Raw genomic sequence first — 25,350 nt, forward strand, 5'->3', positions numbered from 1 at the left:
AAATTAAATACTCCCTAGACCTCCATACGTAATACTGTCGGGGTCGGAAAAGAACAAGAGTTGACCAAGAGAAATGAAATGAAATGGCGTATGGCTTTTAGTGCCGGGAGTGTCCGAGGACATGTTCGGCTCGCCAGGTGCAGGTCTTTCGATTTGACACCCGCAGGCGACCTGCGCGTCTTGATGAGGATGAAATGATGATGAAGACGACACATACACCCAGCCCCCGTGCCAGCGAAATTAACCAGTGATGGTTAAAATTCCCGACCCTGCCGGGAATCGAACCCGGGACCCCTGTGACCAAAGGCCAGCACGCTAACCATTTAGCCATGGAGCCGAACTTGACCAAAAGAGGTCGGATAGGATAGATGAAAGTGAGGAGCCTGGCACGAGTAAGTGGAAGCAATGTCAGGACTCAGCTGAGGGCCCCGTGGTCGCCAACCCACGCTCCAAAGTTCAGAGCCCTTGGAGCCCCTTTTAGTCGCCTCTTACGACAGGCAGGGGATACCGTAGGTGTTATTCTACCGCCCCCACCCACAGGGGGTGTGAATGGGGCCTTATTCTTATTCCTAGCGTTGTCCTGCTGGTGCAGGGTCCGCTTTCTTGGTCATTATCCGGTCTCGATCGTCGGCAGATTGTAGGACGACGAGTTTTAAGTCACCATTTATTGTGCCTTGCCAACGCTGCTTCGGTCGTCCTCTGGGGCGTAGATCTTCTACATCAGAATGGAGAACAGAGTTGACAACGGCACCAAGTGTTGAACGCAGAGTATGGTCATTCTATCGGAGCTGTTATTCTCTCATTTTATCCACAATTGGAGCGACACCCATTTGCTCTCGAATTGTGTCGCGTCTGACATGGTCAATAAGGGAGATAACCATAGTCCAACGGAGCATTCTCATTACCATGACATGTACCGGTAGTTGGCGTTCTGAAATTTTGTCAGGTGATCGACATGTGGCTCCATACAGTGCAACTGGCCGTACTACTGCTGCGCCATCAAATGTTTCTGTTACTAACTTTTCACCACACTGGAATTCTTGTAACACTTCAAAGAGATGTTTAGAGAGAGAAACAGCAGGACGGTCACCGCTCACATCACTGAATCTCAAAAATTTCTCTTGAATTTCGCCTTCGGGACTAACATCTAAATACAGTCGATAGTTGTGCTCTGTTAGAAACGTCTGTACTTTCATCCAAAATAACGGAAATAAAGTTTGTTTTCTTAACCTCGTCTTTAATTTGGCTGGTCATAAAAGTAGCTATGGCTTCAATAATATCATTTTTTATATCAGATGAAAGTCCTGAGAAAACTGTAGATGTTTCTAAATGGTACGGAAGTACGTCGTCTGTCTTAACAATTAATGCTAGTAACTCCCTCTAATTACCTCTTATCGGATTCTTCAATTACTCGATGACCTCTGAAAGGTAATCCTTGCTTTGAAAGAAAACATACAGTATCTATTAAAGTGCTGACAATATATCCGTTATTTTTTATTAGCTTATTATGCTCGTCAATTTTCTTTCTGTAAACTGTACTCAAACAGAACTCTATTCTGAACCTTCCGAACTGAATCATATCGGCAACAGTAGTGATGGCAGGACAGCACAGTGGGTCGCAGAAGTCAGTCAGGGAAAAATATGACCAGACTATTTCACTGCTATGGTCATAGGCTCAACTTGGTATTACAGCAATCCGTTAACCACATCAAGGAATACAAAGTATTTTTTCAGACCTTGCCCGGGTTAGCAGGTTTTTTTTTTCATCATCCCCTAAAAGGGCCGCTGCTCTTGACAAAGTAATACAGAGACGATTACCAACAATAGCGCCTACCCGATGGATTTGTACTGGTAGGCTCGTTGAAGTTGTGTCCTCTCTCTATACAGATCTCCTTGTATTCTTCAGAGAAATGAAAGATAACGCAGACGAATGGGACAGTGGAACGAGAATTCAAGCTAAGGATTACTATGTTACCCTGCAAGACTTTGATTTCTATTTCTTACTAAATTTACTGTATTTGGTGAAGTGCTTCCTCAATCTGATGTTTTGTATCAGATCCTTCAGAAGAAAATATGTGGTACTGCCTTCTGCTCCAAAGAGATCCAGCAATTTAAAGCGTTTTTGCAGACAACCAGAAATAATTTTGAAACCATGTGTCCAAAGTTGCAAGACCAAACAATTGCCATCATATCCGTGCAACTGTCAGATAGATTTTCTGATATTAACAAGCTGGAGTTCCTTCAGTTAATTGATATTGACCAGTTTAAAAATTTCGCGAAGGAATTCCCGAACCGTGCCTATCAGTCGTTAGTGAAGACGTATGGACGAAATTTTGACTGCATGAAACTTAAAAGTGAACTGTCTGTCCTCTATACGAAGCAGGATCTTGTGAAAAATAATGCATATGACCTATACCAATATTTGCACACCACTGTTCTTAATAAAGCATATGAAATTGGCTGACCTCATTCTCACCATCCCGGCAACTAGTGTTCTACTGAAAGAAGCTTCTCGGCCTTGAAAAAGGATACACACCTTCTAAAAAAATTCACAAGTACAGGACAGACTCTCTGCACTTTCTTTGTTTACTACTGAGAAGAAATTTCTGAATGACTTAATGAAGAGGCCTAATTTTTACGGTGCTGTGATAGATATTTTTGACGCCACAACACGCCGTCGTATCGACCTGAAGTACAAATAGGAAAAACTGAGGTAAGCCTTGAAGCTCCGTTAGAAATTAATTTTAAACTTTATTTTTATGAGTGCATGAGTAGCCTGCCATACGTTTTTCATGATGTGAACTATTTTCCATTAGTACGTGATCGAGACTGCTAGATTCTATGATATTGATGCTCACTAGTGTTCAATATATTATGTGCCATTTCATCATTTTTAAATGATATTACCTTATACAAAAGTAATATCAATTATCAAGTCTTTCACTTTTATGAAATGACATCTGTACTGCTCATAAAAATGCTGCGATGCGAAAGACGTACCGAGCATGATCAGTGAAATGAAGCAAAGGTTTAATGACAAGGCCGTGTATTTTCATATTGATAATTGTGAAACTTATCAACGACTTACAGAAAATTATTGTAAAGAACTGTGCTCAACTGGGCTCAAAAATGTTGATACTGCTATTACAGAAGGAGTGTGATAACACTTTTCAAAACGTCACTCGTCGCCACTGCCATTACGTCAACTGGATACAGAAGGGTCCAAGGAACGTTCCGTTTCAGATCACGAGTGATGGTGTCCATGACAAGAACAAAAAGGGACGGTGATAGTACTGAGCCTTGGTGGACTCCGACTTAAGTTTTCCGGGGTGCCGGAATTCTATCAGAAATGATGAATTACAATTACATTACATTCTGTCTGAAACATAAGCAAGATCCTGCAAAATCAATCACAGTTTCACAACTTTCTGTTCTTATGTCTGGAATTCTGGATCACTTAGGAAGCACAGAGAATTACCGTGAGGAAGATGGTGAGAACGAAGTAGTATATAAAATCAAAAATCTAGAGATCGCTACAGCAGAAGTTAAAAGTGTGTATTTGAATGAAGAGGAGAAAAAACATGCAAAATCCAAACACATTTGTAACGAGCATGATCAGTGAAATGAAGCAAAGGTAATGACAAGGCCGTGTATTTTCATATTGTTAATTGTGAAACTTATCAACGATTTACAGAAAATTATTGTAAAGAACTGTGCTCAAAATGTTGATAGTGCTATTACAGACTTCCAGTCTTTACATGTCCTCTACTAATTTAAAGAAAGAATTACTATTCATCAAGGAAATAGCTAAATTCAATGGATTTAACACGAATATGATTGATAAAATCATCAATAAAACCAAACTAAAACTAGCTACCAATTTAACTCCATTAAAACCCGTCAAACCAAAATACGCTAAATTCACGTTCACTAACCATAGCATTTACCCGATAACCAATTCATTAATGAAGCACGAAATAAAAATAGCCTACACAACAAAAAACACTAATCGTAATTTATTCTTCAATCACAACTCTATCAACATCACAGACAATAGTTACTCTGGATCAGGAATATACAGATTGAAATGCTCTACATGTAATTTTTCTTATGTTGGCCAAACTGGCCGCAGCTTCTCTACCAGATACGCCGAGCATTACAATGCCCAAAAACACAACAAATTCTCCGCAATGGCCAACCATATGAGGGACACCGGGCATAAATTCACCACAATAGAACAAGACCTCCATATCCTAAAAAGAGTTGATAAAAGCAAACTCATGACAGAATATGAAAACTTATTTATTTTCCTCGACCAACATTTTAATAAAGATAAAAATCTAAATGACACTATTGATAAAAAAAGCCCCTTGTATGAACAGATTCTTATTTTATTACGAGAATCAACTTCCCTCACCAACAAATTCTTAAAAATCTTCAACCTCACATCAATTAGAGTTCCCACCTCCCCTACAGCTAATATACCCCCCTCCCTTCCCCCCACCGCTAGTACCTCTAATTCAAATACAACCAATAAACCCATAGCCACACCCACCGGAACATCGCTCCCTCCAATAGCCTTACACCGTTACAACACGCGCAGTAATACACTCTCTTCCTTCCCTCCCACCAATAGCAGCCCCCCTCTAATAGTTACGTCAACGCAAACAGATCCCCCTCCAACACAAAACTTCAGTTATAACACACGTAGCAAGAAGTCTACTGTTGCAAATACTTCTTACTCATAATATTACAAGCTATCTTTGTCACCGTCAAGTGGTAAGTGCATACGATTCTACTTCAAGATTTTTCAAATATCTTTTCACACAATTAACTCTACGTTTCTTGCTTCCATTTACAGATTCCACTTGTATATGCTTTTTCAACTAGAATATCTACAAACTCACAATTTACAACATTTGAACATCACTTCAAATTTTGAGATGGTCCATAGTGATCCTATTTGAAACTGTTCTTCAACTTCTATTCACCAACTTCATATCCTCAACGTGTTCTACAACTTCACCATATGCATCTGACTTTCATCCTTTATCTTCAAGATCATAATGAACTTCGGATCTCTCGACTAACTTTGACTTTTACTCTCTCCTCTTTACTTTGATTACATAAGATTTTTCGCCATCGTCTAATTATAACCGCCATTACTATCAACTTTACTTTTATGCAATCTTACTACTTGTTGTATAACAATCTGTTGTTTTATTCCATTGTACTTATTTTAGCAGCCTTCTAAGGTTAATTTTGTTAATACTTCCACTATTGTATCTCATCACATTGTATTTTCAAACCATCATTGTTATTTTTAATGTTATTTTACTTCAAATCTCTTCAAGATTTTAAAATTCATTTCATCACTACATGTTATTTAGACGCTTATTTTTAATTTAAGGTTAAGACTACGGCTGATGATGCCTTCAGAGAAGGCGAAACATGTCCCACTATTAGCTAACAAATTTATGTAAATCATCCAAGACGATTTTGTATTGATTAGGTGGTCTAATAAATAACTTAATGTTATTATTTCAATCGACTTCCAGTCTTTCAAGTATGTGGCTCGCAATAAATCAGAATCTGAGAGAGATGTTCCTTCCTTTATCTTAAGTGCCTATATTGGGTATGATTCCCTAAAGACACTTGCTGAATGTGTACCGTACATTCCTATTACCACCGCCGGTGTAGAAAGGTCATTCAGCACGAAGAACAGGGTCATGATTGATGACGAAATTAAGGAACAGAATGGGCCAGGGTACACTTCAAGCTTGTGTAAAGGTGTCAGTCGAGGGGAAAGAGGAACAGACAGAAAGTTTAATCGATGCTACAATCGAAAGATATGCTATACAAACTTCGGCGAATTCGTCTCTGTGAAACACGTAAGTTACTGCATGTATTTCAAAGTAATTATTGATTGTAAGCCTCCCTAATGATCTTTAGCTGTAAAGTTCGTGGAATTGTCCGATTCTAGTTAGAAGTATTATATTTGTACCGGTATATGTTTGTATCAGGATAAAATGTCATTCATTTGTTCCTCCCGTTAAGCTTGAATTCTACTTTTAATGTCGCTTTCTTACAGTTTGCCCTTTATTTTCCGTATACTTAAATTTGTCCTCTGCAAATGTCTTCTTCAATTGGCTGGCTTTATTTCGAAATCAGTAATTACGTTTCTTCATCCACATTTGCACTTAATTATCGGAGAAGAGACTTGAATTCCTATTTCCTTCATAGTGAACTTTCAGGATACAGTGAACATGTGTGACAATTATCAGGATTGAAACCAGAGTAGGTATTCTTTGCTTTCGTATGAACTGCCGAACTCGCTTCTTTTCTTTTCAGGTGCAGTTTTATTTTAATGCGGCGGATAACCAGGGAAAGGTGACGGTGTGGTATCAGGTGTTTCCTTCCTTCAGTACTTGCACTAATGTCTGCTTCTTTAAAAAGTAAACTAAACACTGTGAAAAAAAGAGTACTCAGCTTACTACCCTGACTAGAAATGGCTAATGTCCACTTCCCTTTGAAGATTTCGTCTCTCGTAAGCTGATGAAAGAAACTTACTTAGTCTTCAATTTAGTGGAATCTGACGTGCAAGAAGAAATACAGGAATGTACCTTTAAAAAAAAAAAAAAAAAAGAAATATTAAGGATGCCCACCCCATATGAAATGGTACAACGGCCAGAACGAAAAAGAATGCAGTTCTGCAACAGTATTATTATTTATACCGTATTAACACCACACTAAAACAACTGTAGACTTTTAAAATTAATGTGTTATTAATGATACAGCACTTGATACTTCTACACGCAATTACAGCGAAAAGATTTCGATCAAACTTTTGCGTCCACACTATCCCAACCAACACTGAAGTAATAAACAAGGTCAGTCTAGGGAGGCTAAGACACGATTGTTACTTATGGAGCCGCCATATTGAGTCTTTAAGCGAGCGTAACCAAAGGCATGTGTATTCGAGTTTAGAGGATTCACTCTAGGTACCAAACATTGAAATGAAAACTAACAAACAACTATTTTTCATGCAGAATTTAGTTGGGCATCTTATTGTTCATGTATATACAATGCATAACTCTATAACACTTAAGTGACATCAATGCATCCACAGAGGTTTTAATAGCAAGATAATTAACAAAATCTTAATTTCATGTTTTGAGAAACTATAATCAGCAAAGTGCTCATGTACATTTTTTACTTCCTTACAGCTTGGTCTTACTGTGTTTCTTATTAATACTTTCAGTGTGTGATTTTTGGTGCTATTCTATAAGATCTAAGAAGAAGTTAAGTATCACTAGTATTTCAATACAAATCGTATAGTATCAAGAAACCATTTCATTCATTAACTTCAACTGAAAAGGTAAAACAGCATTAAATAACCCTATTTTCGAGTTTGCATTTCGGTCAACAAAGGCAGATATTTTAACTGACCGCCATCTGATCTAATCTGATCATCATTCCTGATGCTGGTACGCAAATCGACAAGGAATACCCTGACGACATTGAGAAGGGCGACATTTGTGGAGAGGTATGTACGAGTCAAGATAACGCAATTCTATGCAATTTTTGTAACAAATGGCAACACGCACCTTGCACGAAGCTTACGAAAGGGGAACTTGCGCAGGTATATCGGAAAGACTCCAAACTAATATAATGAAACCTGTAAGCCATGGCTAAGGAGTTCTTCCAAAGAGAAGATTACTTATGGAAAACTCTTTGAAATGATGGATGAGGTCATGTGTTTTTTGGAGAACAAACTTGAAGGAAAGGTTGTAGAACAAATTGTGAATGCTTTACCGATAGAACTGGATAAATTCCTGCCAGGTCCAATAGCGACAAAGCGGAAGGCACCGCAACCCCACGCACCTGAGACTGTGGCAACTCTCCAACAAGCTAGTATACAACGGACAGCTGGAACATCTCAAATATCAAAGCAAAGAGAAGAACAACGTTTAATCGCAAAAACGCTAAATCCAAGTCTGAATGCATCAGCACAGAACATAGACAACCAGGACAAGGATAATGCAGGTATAAAAGACGCAAACATATTGAGTGATGACGTAACAACTTCTAACGATCAGCAAATAGGAGACGAGGGCACCTGGGAGAAAGCTGAAAGACGGAAGCCCAGGAAAAGTAACATCCCTGTAATAGGCACGAAAGTAGCAGAAAGAAACACGCTTAAAGCGAGTGCCCGAAACGCATAGCTTTATGTGGGAGGTTTATACCATCCTACGGATAAGGAAGAACTGGTAACGTTTCTTAAAGAGAGCGGCATTGAAGCAGGAAGAATTGTGTGTGACGAGTTACCAACACGGGGCATTTAAGATAGGATTACCGTTAGAGATGTTGGATATCGTGAACCAATCACAGTACTGGCCGAAAGGAGTACTAGTCAGGCGGTTCATACATCCTTTTCGGAGGACAACAGAAGGTGCACGATTGCATCGCTAAGAACATCAGCAGACTGAGCCAAAAGAGAGACGAGAATGTACCACCTTACCAGAAACTTCGGTGCATAACATGGATCATAGACGGGCTGAAGAATGCGAATAACTCATTAAGTCAGGACAGACTAAAGACATATGATATCGTTATATTGCTAGAAACATTCTTAACAGAAGAATGGACTCCGCCAGACTATTATGCGGCACATGTGTTGGCGACGCAGGGATTATTGGGGCGCCCAAAGGGAGGAATATCGTACCTTATAAGCCCAAGCATATCACCGTTCGAACTGACTTATAAAACAGACAATGTATTAGTTGTTAAAACTGCACAGTGCACCATAATGGGGGTCTACTTTCCACCAGATACCCACATCAGGGCTATTATAGAGGAGTGCAACACACAAGAACGAGCCTCTCATACTAGCCGGTGATATGAACTGCAGGATAGATCGTCAGTCCACAAAGACTAAACTCGTACTGGATTTTCTGGAAGCAGAGGGTTTATGCTTTCTCAATGATCCAAACAAACACACATGCTTCTCACATTATGGGAGCAGTACAATAGATCTTGTCTTTTCAAACATGAAGGGACTTCACTTCATGAAACAGATAGTACTTCAAGATGTCGAGACGACTTTCATTACGGACGTAAGAAACAATGTAGACTTCAATCCATAACGAGTGACAAATCCCAGGACGATTAATACTGACCGTCTAGTAGAGGAAGTAGCAAAAGCACCGGATCTACTAACCATGATACGACATGGAGATTTGAACGAAGTAATACGTACTATAGAGAACTTGTTAGAAAACTCAAAGGAATTAGCAAGATCACATAAACGCAGAGCTAAACCAGGGTTCAATGCTACTTGCTATGAGGCAAGGAGAAGTACCATTGATGCTTTTCATGCAGTGACTCGTACAAAAACTGATACAAGCGTGCGGAATTATTCGATATTAAGGAGATTTTACAAGAGGATAAGTAAGGAAGCTAAGGGAGCGTATCAGCGTCAAGTGGAAATCCAATTGAACCTATATAAGGCTCTGCAACTGAGGCAACCGAAATATCCTAGGCACAAGGCAATGGAAACATGGACATCACATTTTGGCAAGGTACTGCAAGCAAGGGACTCCCGACCGATTAAGAGAAAGACTAATGAAACAGATTTAAATATCCAGTTGTTCACAGAGGACGAAGTAGAAGCAGCCATTCTGCAGAGTAAAAGATGGAAAGGCTTCTGGTCCAGATAACATCTTCAATGAACATCTTAAACAAACCTTAACAGTGTTCAGAGCGGTTTGGACAGCCATCATGAATCAATGCCTCATACGAGGAACTATCCCTGACAGATGGAGGTACACCACTCTAAAAATGTTTTACAAGGGGAAAGGAAATACTGGAGACCCTGATGCTTATCGGGGTATCGCTTTAGAATGCATTCCGTTCAAGACACTGACAAAGCTTATCACAAATAGATTGACTGACCTCATGGACTGTAAAATACCTGAAGAGCAATTTGTGTTTCGCAAGGGAAGGTCTACTCTACAAGCAGTTAAATGTCTACAAGATGACATACAGGAAACGGCGAGAAACCCGAAAGGAAAATTATATGCAACTTTCATAGACTTTTCAAAGACCTTTGACTCAATCAATAGAATGCCACTGTTGGAAAGACTGGAGCATGTCTTGGAAAGTGATACATTTCTCTTAGTTCTGATACGAAACATACTCGCAGAAAACTACGTACAGATTGATGACAATCTGACAAAATCTATCCCAAATAGAGCAAACGACTGGAGTGCTTCAGGGGGACCCATTGAGTCCGATCCTGTTTAACATAGCGACCATGGACGCAATAACAACAGTAAATTCCAGTAATGTAAAATATATATGTTTACGCGGATGACATGGCGATTGCGTCATCATCTCATGCAGATCTGACAGCAGCCTTCAATAGATTAGTGGAATGGGCCGGCAGAAATGACCTGCAGCTGAATGCAAATAAGACAGTAGTTATGACATTCAGACGAGGGGGAAAATTGCATCACATGTCACAATTTATTATAAGAACGAAAGATTAACGACGGTCGCGTCCTTTAAATACCGGTACCTCGGAATGACGCTACAAACTACAGGAACGACATTCACACTTCACATCAAGGACAAGGTCGCAACTGCGATAATAGCAATGCACGACATCTTACACATAAGGAACCTCTCAGTGGATATAGCTATAAAGCTATTCAGAGTGAAGATCTCGCCTATTGTGAGCTACGGATTACATCTAATATGGGACCATCTTTCTAAGAGCAATCTTCTGGAATTGGAAAAGATCAAGGCAATTTATCCAAAAAGAGTACTCAGCGTATCTAAATACCCCCTCACGGTTGGTATATGAGCTGGTGGGAGAAAGGTTCTTAATAGAGGATCTTCGAGAATAGATGCTATTACATTCTACACCTGTGTATCACAGTGCGTTAAAAGAATTACACGACAAGAAGAAAGAAATATGGAGCACGTTTTACACCACGGATGCTATGATGACTCAAGACTGGCAACGTGCAAATTACGACCTGCGACATATCATGACGCGATTCGCTGTGCATGGATTCCATCACAAAATATGCGACAAGACAAGACAAGACATCACGACTGTACTTGCAAATTGTGCAAGAAACAATGCGAACGGTACCATTTTCGGGAGTGTACGGAAAGAACAACGTCGTTGACCTCATTTTGTAGTGAATGAGCAATGTACGGTATTGTATTTATTTCTTGGCCATTGGCTGCATTAAATTCTATTATTATAAATACGTAATCAAATTGACAGAAACATAGAAATCTGCACTGTCCCTCTATTACATTATTATTGCATGAAATATTGAACTTAAAGTACTTAAAGACAGTTGTAGTAAATTAGCTTAAGCATTTCTTTTATTAAGAAAGTATTTACCGGTACTGCATTTCTGACAAAAATTCAATGCCTCCTGAGATAAGTGCATTAAATTATACTTGCTAACTGTTGTTATCCATTCATGTGGTCATTTCTTTGGGTTCAGAGGCAAAAATACTCTTCACGTCATATGAGTGATGTTCTTAGCTACTTTGCATCAGTTTATGGATAACCCATGCAGCTAAAGAGTACAAAGGAGTGGTGGTGGTGATGGCGATTATTATCTTAAGAGAAAGTACAAGTGAACAGCCATCCACTATTAACACTAATCAGAGGAAAAAATGGAAGGGATCCGACACTTTCTTCGAAAAATGAAGGTATCGAACAGAAAGAAAATGGAAGACTCCCTAGGCCTCGAATGCTCTAATTTCGTCGGGATCGGAAAAGAACTAGAGTTGAACAAGGGGGGTCGGATGAAATAGAAAAAGTGAGGAGCCTGGCACAAGTAAGTGAAAGAAATGCCAGGACTCAGCTAAGGGCCTCATGATCACCAACCCACGCTCCCAAGTTAAGAGTCATTGGGTACCCTTTTAGTCACCTCTTACGACAGGCAGGAGATACCGTGGATATATTCTGCCACCCCTACAACATGGTACAAAGCGGGCATCTGAATAATAATAATAATAATAATAATAATAATAATAATAATAATAATAATAATAATAATAATAATAATAATAATAATCTTTTCCTACCGCTTTTCCCACACCTTTGGGGTCGCGGGTGCGTCGCACGTGTGGATTTGGCCCTGTTTTACGGCCGGATGCCCTTCCTGACGCCAACCCTATATTGACGGATGTAATCACTATTGCGTGTTTCTGTGGTGGTTGGTAGTGTGCTATGTTATCTGAATATGATGAGGAGAGTGTTGAGACGGACACATACACCCAGTTTCAGAGCCAGAAGAATTAATCAGAAGCGAGTAAAATCCCCGACCCGGCCGGGAATCGAACCCGGGACCCTCTGAATCGAAGGCCAGTACGCTGACCAGCCAACGAGAATTAATCAGAAGCGATAAAAATCCCCGACCCGGCTGGGAATCGAACCCGGGACCCTCTGAACCGAAGGCCAGTACGCTGACCATTCAGCCAACGAGAATTAATCAGAAGCGATTAAAATCCCCGACCCGGCCGGGAATCAAACCCGGGACCCTCTGAACCGAAGGCCAGTACGCTGACCATTCAGCCGGACAAGAAGAAGAAGAAGAAAAAGAAGAAGAAGAAGAAGAATACCGAGCAAGTGGCTATGCGATTTGGGTCAAGTAGCTATCAACTTGCATTTGGGAGATAGTGGGTTCGAATCCCACTTTTGGCAGCCTCGAAGATGGTTTTGCGTGGTTTCCCATTTTCACACGTGGCAAATGCTGGGGCTGTTCCTTAATTAAGGTCAAGTCGCTTCCTTCCCACTCTTCGCCCTTTCCTATCCCATCCTCTCCATAAGACCTACCTGTGTCGGTGCGACGTACAGCAGATTGTAAAAAAAAAAAAAAAAAAAAAGAAGTCTTTAGCATTATGTGAATATTGGGTTACACATCATTCGGATCACAAGTCTCACTTTTATATAAGTGGTAGATAACTGCGAACCAGTTTGTACAGCTTTCATAATCTTTACCCCCTGTGGGTGGGGGTGGTAGAAAACTTCCCACGGTATCCCCTGCCTGTCGTAAGAGGTGACTAAAGGGGCCCCCTTGGTCTCAACTTGGAAGAGCGGGTTGGCGACCACGGGGTCCTTAGCTGATTCCTAGCTTTTAGCTTTCTTTTCACTTTCTTGTGCCAGTTTCCTTACTTTATTTTTTCCTAAACGACCTCCCTTGAGTAGTTAACTCGAAAAAGAAAAATCATTATTATTATTATTATTATTATTATTATTATTATTATTATTATTATTATTATTATTATTATTATTATTATACAGTTCATATTATCTTTATTGCTTCCTTTTTAAAAATATCTTTGTTTGGAAGGTTTCCTAGAATATTTTAAAGGGATGAATTAGGGACATTTTTGGTTTGGAATTTCTCTTCTGTTCAAACTGCGATTCGTCAATATAATGTCAGAATGAAATACATAATGGAACCCATAAATAAATAATAAATCGTTCATATAAACATATGATTCTTGAGGAATCATTTCAATGTAATAACTTCCTAACTTCGAACAAGACTGAATTATGTGTAGATTGCCATTTATCACGCGTGGAATTTTGAACCGTACTAACTGATTAATAATCTTGACCATAGTGACCGGTATTTGATCCGTATTGACTTGATCACAACAAATATGTAGGTGGATGGTCCGTTGATCTCACCATTGCTTATCACTGGAAAGCGAAATACTCTAATCTCGCCAGTTGACTTATTCTGGTAATTTGGTGTAGCCCAGTATCCCGTTCTCTTTAAAAATTCAAATATAGCCTATTTCACATTATCACCACACATTATAACGATGCTCACTTCAGAGGATTGTGCGAGGGTGTACAGGCCTTCCTAGACTGCGTTCTGAGACTGGTTTTGCTAATAACATCACGTCTAGCGCCCTTCAGTAAATTGTTTGTAAACTTGCAATCCTCCATGTTGTGAAATGTTTTGAGGTCGTTTGTTTAACACGTTTTATATGCATTATTGCGATAATTTTTCTTTAAAAAATATTTAAGTTCTATATGGATTAATTTACGATTTTAAAGGAGAAAAGTTGAAGGGGAGTCAGAAAGAGAGTTGAACGATACCGTAACGGAAGTTACCGAACCGATTCCAAGAGTACGGTATCGTAAGTGAAATGAAATGGCGTATGTCTTTTAGTGTCGGAAGTGTCCGAGGACATGTGGCAGAGAAATTCACCAATGATGGTTAAAATTCACGACCCCGCCGGGAATCGAACCCGGGATCCCTGTGACCAAAGCCCATGTAGCCGGACAGTACCGTAAGTGTCGTGAAAGCAATAATAACGAAAAAACCAGATGGCCAAGAAAAGTTAGGGACTTCCGTGGTACGGTAGCGCTATGATACACGGAAGGCACGTTTAGGAATGAGAAAAGGCATACAAAAATGATGTGAAACTGGTACGTAGTACGCTTGCCAGGGCCCCACCAGCCTGCCCTCCTGCCTCTATACTTATATCATAGAGGAATGTTTATAGCAAAAAATGCTTGTCCTGGAAGAATAAAATTCGTCAATACTGAACAGTGATAAAACCTGAAGTTCTTTATGCTTCAGAAACACTCAATTTACATCATACAATTTGAAAGATCAATTAGAGATTAAAGAAAGGAAAATCTTACGGCAAAGAATTAAAAATGGAATACATTACCCCAAATCCAACTCGGAAATATATTTAAAAATATCTCAACTACTGATACAATAAGACCGCGACGAATTCAATTTATAAGCCATTGGGAAAGAATGAGTAACAAGAGACTTATTTTTCGAATACACAAATGTTTTCAAATCAAACGTACGAGTTCAAAATGGTATGAGCAAGTAGAGAAAGACCTCACTGAATTAAAATTATCAAATCTGCAGGCAGTAGCGGCGGTTAGGGGGGGGGGGGGGGGCAATTTGTAGAACCCCTGTTGTCTTATCAGCTAATTCTAACAAAATTATTAGTAGAAATACGCACAAAATGTCGTTCGTCGCGGCTAACCGATTCGTACAGGGCCACTGCAAGTAGTGGAGACTTTGCATGTGCTGTGAAGAAGGGCAGCAGGGGTATACTATTTTTCCAAGGTCATGGACAGTGAGGTATGATTCACCCTCTTGTCGCGCGCATTCGCTAGTCTGGCAGTCTCTTTTAGTGTCTGTTAGTTTCTTAGTGTGTAGTCAAGTACTAAATGATTTTTAATTGTATAAACACACCGTAATTCTAATTGTAATCCATATGTAATTATTATTACTTTGGTGAAAATTTTATTGTAGTTTACTGAATCAAAATCTCAATAAAATACCGCACTTAAGTTGGTAAACTGTCAACCTTCACCTCTCTGTTGAAATTTCCTCAGACAGCATCAAAAAACATCCTACCACCCACTCTGCAGCATTTTCTTCAGTTTTAATGTATATACCCACCCCCTGCCCGCTATATTCGACAAACCCGCATACTTTTTGTTGTCTGTACATGTTTTGCCCCCCGCCCCCACTTGTAATTCCCAATCGCTGCTACTGTCTGCAGGATGGAAATGTAATCAGAAAAATTGTTCACACAAGGGATTTGAGGAAGACGAGAAGAAACCAACACGACTTACTTGATCGGAGGAACAGAAAGTACAACAGTCGAAGGAAATGAAGAACTATTGGGCGAGGAGGAAAGCTCAACAAATGTTGATTTCTCGCGGTCCTAAGTGACCCATTTGCGCAGAAGAAGAAGAAGAAGAAGAAGAAGAAGAAGAAGAAAAGAAGAAGAAGAAGAATCAAAACCAAAACCAAGCAACTCTGCGAAATGCGGCCAGTTTCTTTGTTGATTTTTGACATTGCGCTGTGATGAAGACAACTTTCCTGATAACCTTTGTGTCCTTTCTGACCATGGGGCTACCACATTTGGTGAAAATAAGAAAACCAAGCAGTTTGACTTTTTGTCACTTTGTAGGAGTGTCCAGCTCCAGACCAATCTCTGTCATGAAAACAGTGACCACACTCCATTCAGGAGCTCTTTGCCATGGCCATGACACACCACAACAGATAATGTCTACACGGCAAAAATAAAAAATGTGAAAAAAATTCAGTAGCTGTGAAGGGATAGTGCACCGATGTTGGCAAGCCTTGTTTAGTGTATTGTGATGTCATCCAAGCCACGCTACATATGTTGCATTTATAACCTGCCTTTCGCCTTTTGGGTATCATAGTTTAACAAATTCTGTCAGCTGAACAGGAAATGCGGGTATGTTCATCCCTAGTTCCGCCACAAAGAGAGTTTCTGTAAGAAAGATAAAGGTTGAAATAATTCTAAATAACAATTAATAACCATTGCCCCACTGCTGGGTGTCATTTGAAATATGATTAAAAATAATGAAATATGAATAAAATAAAACAATTAATCACCTCACGCTTGGGCGTCATTTGTAACATATACCGGTGCATGATATCTGAATAAAATAACTCAAATAACTTAATAAAATAATTAATCACCTAAATGGATCCCTCAAATTTTAATAAAGCATGATAATTCTTTCTCCCAGGGCGTGTACATAAAGCTGCGTACTGGTACATCTGCTTCAGGCCTTACCTAAACTTCTAAAAATGACTAAATAGGTAGGAACTGCACTTAGGTTCATCAATAACTCCACTGATTCTAAAATAATCAACTATATTCTAAATAATATCTGCGCATGAGCAACTGATCAACATATCAAAATATACATAGAATACACTCACAAAATACTGCTAGAAGATTCCATATTTACACAATTAGGTATTGAACAAAAGACAGTGGGAAACCAAAAGCGAAAACCAAGCTACCATTTGTAGTTAGCCTGATGAGCACTAATTACAAAACATGATATATACATATAATATGTATGTACAGGTATATATATGGATAAATACCCTTCACGGTCTCTATGTATCAACACAACTTGCAAATTCTCACTATCGGCACTTGTTATATCACATTCATACTGTACCTTTATAATTCTGTGTTTAAAGGTACTTTCATTTGAGCAACACATGCTCACCAGCACCACGTACAGAATATTCTTCCCTCTAGTTGGTTCCATCACGTTCTGAGTCAGCTATACTTCTCATATTAACTTATTTGCCATATGTTGGTCATGCTTCCTGTTGTTTGCATTACCTTCCCAATTGACATTTGGTAAATTCAGATCTCCTGCTACAATCACATTCCTTTCCATACCATTTCTCATATAGTCGATTATCTTCTGAATAATTCTGAATCAGCATCAGCACTACCCTTTCACAATCTGTACACTCCAAACACATAAAAATCCACAGCCTGTTTCCAGTCATTCAACCAGGTCAAAATAGGCGAGGATAGGAATTGTGCCGGCTGCCGAAGCCTGTCGCACTCACATGGAGTGACTGGGACTTGAACCACGGAACCCAGTGGTGAGTGGCCAGCATGTTGCCGCATGAGCCATGGAGGCTCTACATTCCAAACACATCAAGTTGCCTATTATCTTTACAATTGAGCCTTAAATCTAGAATTTCATGTTTCTCATCTTTAACTTTTTTGTAGCTTACAAATTCTTCATTCACCAGAATGAATACTCCCCCTCCTACCATTCCTCTCCTATCTCCATGATACACTCCAGTTCTGTGAGAAAATTTCTGCATCCATTATATCATTTCTCAGCCATGATTTAACTCCTATTCCAATATCTGGTAAGTATATATCTATTAAATTAATTCTATTCCTTTCTTTATGATACTTCTACAGTTCAACACTAACATTTTTATGTCATCCCTACTTGACTTCCAGATCCCTGTACCCTTATCACCGCTCCCTAGACCACCCCATTTCACTGAATGTACCCCCCTGTAACCCTTCTAAACTAAAATTTCTTAATCTATACATACCACTGCGGTTTAAGTGAAGGCCATCTAAGTGCAGATCCCTATCTCCTTTCCACCCATTAGGATTTAGAAATCTCACTCCCAGTTTCCCCACATACCCACTCCATAGTCTTATTTAAGTCCCCAATCATCTTCCAAACAGTATCCCTCCTACACAGTATTCCATTGATAACAATCTCCGCTTCCTTAAATTTCACCCGTGCTGCATTTACCAGATCCCACACATCCCCAACTATGTTGATACTTATACCTGCTTGCCTTGCATTGTTGGTACCAACATGAAACACTACCACATTCTCCTTTCCCTCCTCCTCTTCTACTTTCCTCAACATCTGCCTCAACCTAATTACTGGACAACATTCTACCCTGGTTCCCTTTCCTCCACACACTTTCTCCACGTGTCTAACGATGGAATCCCCCAGGACCAGAGCCTCAACCCTGCCCACCTCATTTGATCCCCTCCCCTCCTGGTCAGTCCTATCTTTCCAGACAACTCCAGAAGCTGCTTCCTTCTCCCTTTTCTCCCTCTCATGACCCCGTTCCACCTATCTTTTTCTATCCTCTACTCTACATTTCCCTTTCTTACCTTTTCCTTTCCTTCTACTTCCACACTTCTCAGCAATAGTTCCCTGATTTTCATCTGTTTCTCATCTTCCCTTTGTTGTTCTACCGGCAGTGACTCATACCAATTTCTGACAAACACCTGTCCTGAATTCTGATCCTGAATAGAGCCCTTAGCCTGCAATCTCCTTCCCCTTGAAACATTAGACCACCTGTCTTCTACAATTCCTCACTTACCTTCCCATCCCTCTTTTACACCTATTGTATTCTCTACATTTTTTGAGGGAGGCCTACCTTCCTTCTTGTCTTCTGAGAGAATTCTAATTATTTCCTTCAAACTCTCCAACTCCTCCCTCATACTCCTTAATGGCTAGCCACATCCACAGTTCCTACACTTGCATTCCTTAGCCATTATTTACAGGAATATGAAAATAAAATAAAAAATAAAATAACTTATGCTGTGCAAAAAAAAGTAAAACAAAAGAAATAATATCTAGAATAGTACTGAAGGATCACATGACAATAAGGTAATTAATACACTGCTACACTAGAATACAACTTTGTCGTACTGTATTTTTATCCTACAACACCCCAACAGGATAAAAACTGACGTTAATTACTGAGTACTGAAAGGAATACACACGAATTACACAATTCTTAACTGCAGTTAATCCTATCCTAATTACTACAACAGAATTCTAGTAAGAGGGTTTCTACAGACACTTCTACTATACTACATAAATATTTTACAATAATAGAATGAGCATGCTAATTTCTAACAATATACTGCAATACAGTAACCTCCGTGGCTCAGGCGGTAGTGCGCCGGCCTCCCACCACTGGGTTCCGTGGTTCAAATCCCAGTCACTCCATGTGAGATTTGTGCTGGACAAAGCGGAGGCAGGACAGTTTTTTCTCCGGGTAATCCGGTTTTCCTTGTCATATTTCATTCCAGCAACACTCTCCAATATCATTTAATTTCATATATCATTCATTAATCATTGCCCCAGAGGAGTGCGACAGGCTTTGGCAGCTGGCACAATTCCTATCCTCGCCGCTAGATGGGGGCTTCATTCATTCCATTCCTGATCCGGTTGAATGACTGGAAACAGGCTGTGGATTTTCATATAATTTTCATACTGCAATACACTACTATAATTTTTAAACTACATTCAGACGTATCCTAATTACAATATGTTATTATTAAGCACAAACAGAAATGAAAATTACAAGTTTAAAATTTGTAAGAACTACTAAAAGATTATCAACAAAGCTAAATGCATGTACAGATTATTATTAGTGCTATTTTATCCTACTATGCTCTAATTGATACACACGAAAAATACACGCACAAAGATACGCACAAATATAACAGGCAAAATACTATCTAATATACCATATCTACACTACTATTCTTAACTGAAATGTGGTAATATGATTTTTACAGCTGATGGATTACTAATACTTTCCCTACTATGTGGGACGGAGAAAAAAGTGTCCTTACATCCTGAAAAATAAGAGGTTGTCTACAATAATTCCTCAAAAGTAGAAAAAACCTTCTGTCAAAACTATGCCGGGGTCTTGAATTGAATTATTGGGATATAGGAATTTGATTAACTTTTTAATTTTTACTCGATAAATAAACGAAGGTGCAAAGTTCAAAGTATACCGGGGACTTAGTACTACAAATTATCGGAATACAGCAATCAGCTGATTCTTGTATTTATTTACTCAACTATTCAACTGATCTTGTCGGAATGCAGCAAACAATCATCAGCAATCCAGACTGTTGAGTAATTCTCCAGTGAAATACCGTGTACATATTCTCTTCAATTTCTTTTTTAAATTAAAGTTTACAACCGTATCGTGTTATTTAATTTAATAAATTACTACCTTTATGATAGTTTGAATGGATATCTATACAAAATACTGGGTCAATTGTCTGCTTGAATTGGAAAGCTATGGAAGTTAAAACTCCTTTTGATAATCTGCCTTCGAAAGTATTATACCAACGAACCTACAGATACAGTATTTAAAAAAAAACCAATATTTTAAAGTTAATATTATTACCTAAATTATTTCCTAAAGCTAAATTTGAAACAAAGCACAACTAGCTAGCCCACTTAATCTAGAAAATGTAATGTACTGAACACCAACAGCTGACCATTCAATAGCGCATCCAACAATGGATCCCCATCCAACAATGGATGCGGATTTAGTGGGAGTAGTATGAAGGGAACAATGAAGTACAGTTGCTAGAGCCTAAAATCCCAGAAGTATACTTCCCTGAAAATTTCTTCGAGTGTGCAGCTCTGTGTACCAGCCATTTCTACCAATGAGAGGAGAATAAAGAACTGGAATCACCTCTTACACCAAAGGCAATTAAAGTATTTCTTGGCATTCATTGTATGCTACGTAGCATAAAATGTCTGCAGTGAGGCTGGCATGGTGTTCAAGATTTGGAATAGGATCCTATAATTTTTAATGGTTAAGACCCATAAAGAATTAATTAGTTCTCACTTGAGTCCATAAAGGGTACGTATACAAATTAATACATTTTTGAATGAACAATGAAATATTTTGTGTACATTTTCTCCACATTTCTTAAAATATATTGTTTAAAGCCCTCGTGGGCCATGAAATATGGCTTCCCTGGCTGCCTTTTGGAAACCCTTGTGTTATAACAACTCAACTTAGAAAAAGCCTAGTACAAAAGCAGGGAATTTAATTGTTCACTACAATATGTTACATTTCATTTTTATTGTTTTTGATGTTTTAATGCACAAATAACTGGCAAACTGGATAAACCACACATGAACAATCAGTAATTTACTTTATTTCAATCTCCTACATCCTTACTACATCTTAAAACAAAGAAACTTCTTTTTTTTACAGGAACACTTTCATCAGAAACCATAGACAGGTTTTTAAATAAATCTGCTGGCACTTTAACAGTTAGCTTTCCTTTAAATAAAGATAATGATCTCTATTCAGTGGTTCTGTATTCTGAGATGAAAGCCAAAACTCCAGATGAGTGCAAGGAATTCAAAGGGAAAAAAATAAAATCTTCAAAGATACATTCAGAGCAAAAATTCTCTACAGCCAGCTGCAAGGAAAAACTGGGAGAGTCAGCATCTCGTGTGGTGAGTAGATCAGTTTTATGTAACTTATATTTTATTTTGAATACACTATTCTGCTTTGCATAAACTCACAGAGCTTACGAAATAATTAAGTTAAATTATCTGATATTTGAAATAAACAAAAAACTGAGGCATTTAAAGTTTAAAATAATTTGCTTAACGTAACTGATTATCTATATGACCTCCGAAAACCGTAAAAGTAGTTAGTGGGATGTAAAGCAAATAACATTATTATTATTATTATTATTATTATTATTATTATTATTATTATTATTATTATTATTATTATTATTATTATTATTATTATTATTATTATTATCTATATGATACCAAAATATTAAAATGGCAAATGAGTCCTTTCAATTTTTCATATGATCATTATGGATTCCTCATTGGCTATTTAAATGGTTCCTAAGGATATTAAAGGGAACCTCATAGAGAATATAGACGTGCTTCATAAATCAAGGTGTGTCTCACGTCAAACTTTTTAAAGGTGCAAGCACGGAGGATATTGTCACTCTAGCAACAATCAATCATGCCCGACTTAATATTTCGCTCTAGCTAGCTGCAGCATAGCAAGAGATCTAGTCGGCCATGTTTCAATCAACGCCCTCTTTACTTACAAGCCGTGAGGTTATAACTGGCAAAGTCGCACTCCTCCATTCATTGCTCGGCTGGTGTGGAATGCAGATACAGTACTAGAGTTCAGACACTTCCATCGGTTTGGGGGCCACATTCCAGATACTCTGTTTTTTGGATGTTGAGCCTTAGTCCATTTTCAGCCAGTCTGTCCTTCCAATTCTGCGTATGATGTTCAAGCGCGAGGCTGGTCTGCTGCAACGGCAACACTTCGTCCGCATATAGCAGTGGCCAGGAAGGTGGCACAGGTAAGTCGGCAGTCACCGTATCCATAAAAAGGATAAAAAGTAGAAGCAATAGTGCTGAATACTGGTGGATGCCGGCTATACGTTGAAAGGTGGTGAAATGCCAGCCAGACATCGCACCACGCTTGTAATGTTGTGGTAGAGTAATTGGACCAAACTCACAACCACCTCTGGAACTCCATGACATTGTAGAGCATGCCAGATGAGTTGGTGTGAAACTCTATCAAAACCCTTTTCCAGGATTAAAAATGCCAAATGCAATGTCTTCTGCTTTTCTCCGTGCTTTTCCATCATCGAGCCTATGACATGGATTATATCTATGGTACCAAACCAATGTGGCTTCATCCCACCACCATGTTTGCTTATTATTTAGTTTTTTCTGATTATATTAAAAATGTTTCCAAAATTATTAACTGGTTTAATAGAAGGCAATAATAATGAAATGGTGCATGGCTTTTAATGCCAGCATGTCCAAGGATAAGTTTGACTCACCAGATGCAGTGTTTTGACGTGACACCTGTAAGCGACCTGCACATTGTAAAGTTAAAAACTTCATTATTGTTCCGTATTGAATAGAGAAATAAGATGTACAATATTATAGGTTAGGATCCACCTTTCAATACTCCGTAATAAGATGGTAAAAAGTAGTTACAACCTGTTTAATGGGACCGGTTTCAACACATTTTAAGTGTCATCATCAGCCAATTTGCGAAGATCTTAAAACAACTAGCATATTGAATACAGGCAAAAAATTAACATTAACATTGTATCATAACGTAGCAATTCAGTAAATGTTTTGAACATTTACTGAATTGCTACGTTATGATACAATGTTAATTTTTTGCCTGTATTCAATATGCTAGTTGTTTTAAGATCTTCGCAAATTGGCTGATGATGACACTTAAAATGTGTTGAAACCGGTCCCATTAAACAGGTTGTAACTACTTTTTACCATCTTATTACGGAGTATTGAAAGGTGGATCCTAACCTATAATATTGTACATCTGCACATTGTGGTGATAAAATTGACGAAGATGACACATACACCCAGCCCCCCCGTGCAAGCGGAATTAACCAATTATGGTTAAAATTCCCGACCCTGTCAGGAATCAAATCTGGGACACCTGTGACTGAAGGCCAGTGCGCTAACCATTTAGCCATGGAGCTATAGGTTTAGGGAAAGTTATTCCACTGAAGCTCAACTTGTAGGATTCCAGCAAGATACAGAAGATATTTTAGATTCAAGAGGTCAAATGGACAGCATGACGATTGACCTCCTAAGGTGTTTGATAGGGTAGACTATGAGAGACTACTGACAAAAGTGGGAATTGGATTAGACAGACTGTATGGCTATATTTCTAGAAAAGAGAACTCAGGGATTTCAAGTAGGTGAAGCATTATCTGATATTGTAATCATTAAGAGGGAAATTCCTCAAGGCAGTATTATTGGACCTTTATAAGAATATAAGAATATCCGTTTTTTGAAAACACTGTTTAATCAAGAAAGCAGAGTTACATGTTCACATTGTGATGGTGATTTTTCTGTGGCACATGGAAGTCGATCTGATATCGTTGACCATGTGCGGAGTGTGAAGCACGAATCTGCTGTATCAGAAGCATTTAACTCGAATATCACCTTGTATTTCAAGAGCACGGATCCTCAGAACAAGGAACTTGCAATGACTGCTAAAGAAGCAACTTCTGCTTATCACACAGCTTTCCATGATTTCAGTTTCAAATCAGCCGACTGTAGTTCGAAACTAGTTTTGCAACTGTTTGATGCAAAATTTAGTCTTGCATGTATGAAATTTGAATCAGTGATATGCGCAGTTTTAGCTCCTTTATCAGTTGATGACGTCAAGGAAGATTTAAAAGAAGCCTCTTTTTTAACCATGTCCTCTGATACCTCTAATATGCAGGCGATAAAAATGTCACCAGTGTTGGTGAGGTATTTCTTACCTTCAGAGGGAGTGAAAGAAGAACTTTTAGACATTTCATCAATTCCAAGGGAAATGTCAGAGATATTAAGCGACCTTTCCGTATCTGTCATCGAGAAGTATGAACTTGAGCAGAAAGTTGTAGGTTTCTGTGCAGATAACTGCAACACAAACTTTGGCATAGTGAAAGGAAGAAATGGGAAAAATGTATACCATCAGCTGAACAATGAACTTAACATAGAACTTTTGGGTATTGGCTGTGCTGCTCATATACTGCACAAGTATCTTCAAACAGCAGCGGATGTTCTTCCTATAGATGTTGAAGTTCTTGCAGTGAAAATATACAAGTACTTTCACATATATACAGTGCGTATCATGGAGTTGAAACCTTTTGGTGATTTTGTGGATGTAGAATAAAAGGAGCTCTTACAGCATGAGAACACAAGTCTTCTTTCTGCCTTAGAAAGGATCATCCAGACGTTCCAAGGACTTACATCCTACTTCTGTTCACAAGATCAATGCCCAACAGTAATTAATAAGTTCTTTGAGAATAAATGTGCAGAAGTGTATTTGCAGTTTGTTTGTGGACAGCTGCATTTATTTAATCAGGCAATATTCAGAATGGAGAAGACTAAGATCACTGCAACAGAAGTGGCCTGCAAACTCGAACACCTGAAGCAAAGCCTAGCGGGTAGAAAAGGGAACTTCTTCATACCAAAAGGAGCTAAAGCTCCTTTTTAGAGAACTTGAAGAAAATGGCAGTATAAATGCTGTTGTCTTCAAAGAAGAAATGGTTGCATTTTATTCAAGATGCATTGAGTATATTGAATTTTGGGAAGGAATCTTTTGTGAAGTGGAATCCTTCAGCTGGATAAACCAAACTGAA

The 25,350-nt window shown here is 38.7% G+C and overlaps 1 protein-coding gene across 2 annotated transcripts in view; it reads left to right on the plus strand.

Annotated features, from left to right (window-relative positions):
- The window catches only part of LOC136881151 (uncharacterized), a 208,006-nt gene that overhangs the window by 56,778 nt on the left and 125,878 nt on the right, over positions 1-25,350 (plus strand). For both annotated transcript variants that reach the window (XM_068229260.1, XM_068229259.1), the window contains exon 4: positions 21,399-21,646. In XM_068229260.1, the coding sequence (XP_068085361.1) occupies positions 21,399-21,646 (248 nt within the window). The remainder of the gene's footprint in view (positions 1-21,398; positions 21,647-25,350) is intronic.

The sequence above is a fragment of the Anabrus simplex genome, chromosome 9 (assembly GCF_040414725.1).
Source record: "Anabrus simplex isolate iqAnaSimp1 chromosome 9, ASM4041472v1, whole genome shotgun sequence".
Taxonomy (NCBI): Eukaryota; Metazoa; Arthropoda; class Insecta; order Orthoptera; family Tettigoniidae; genus Anabrus; species Anabrus simplex.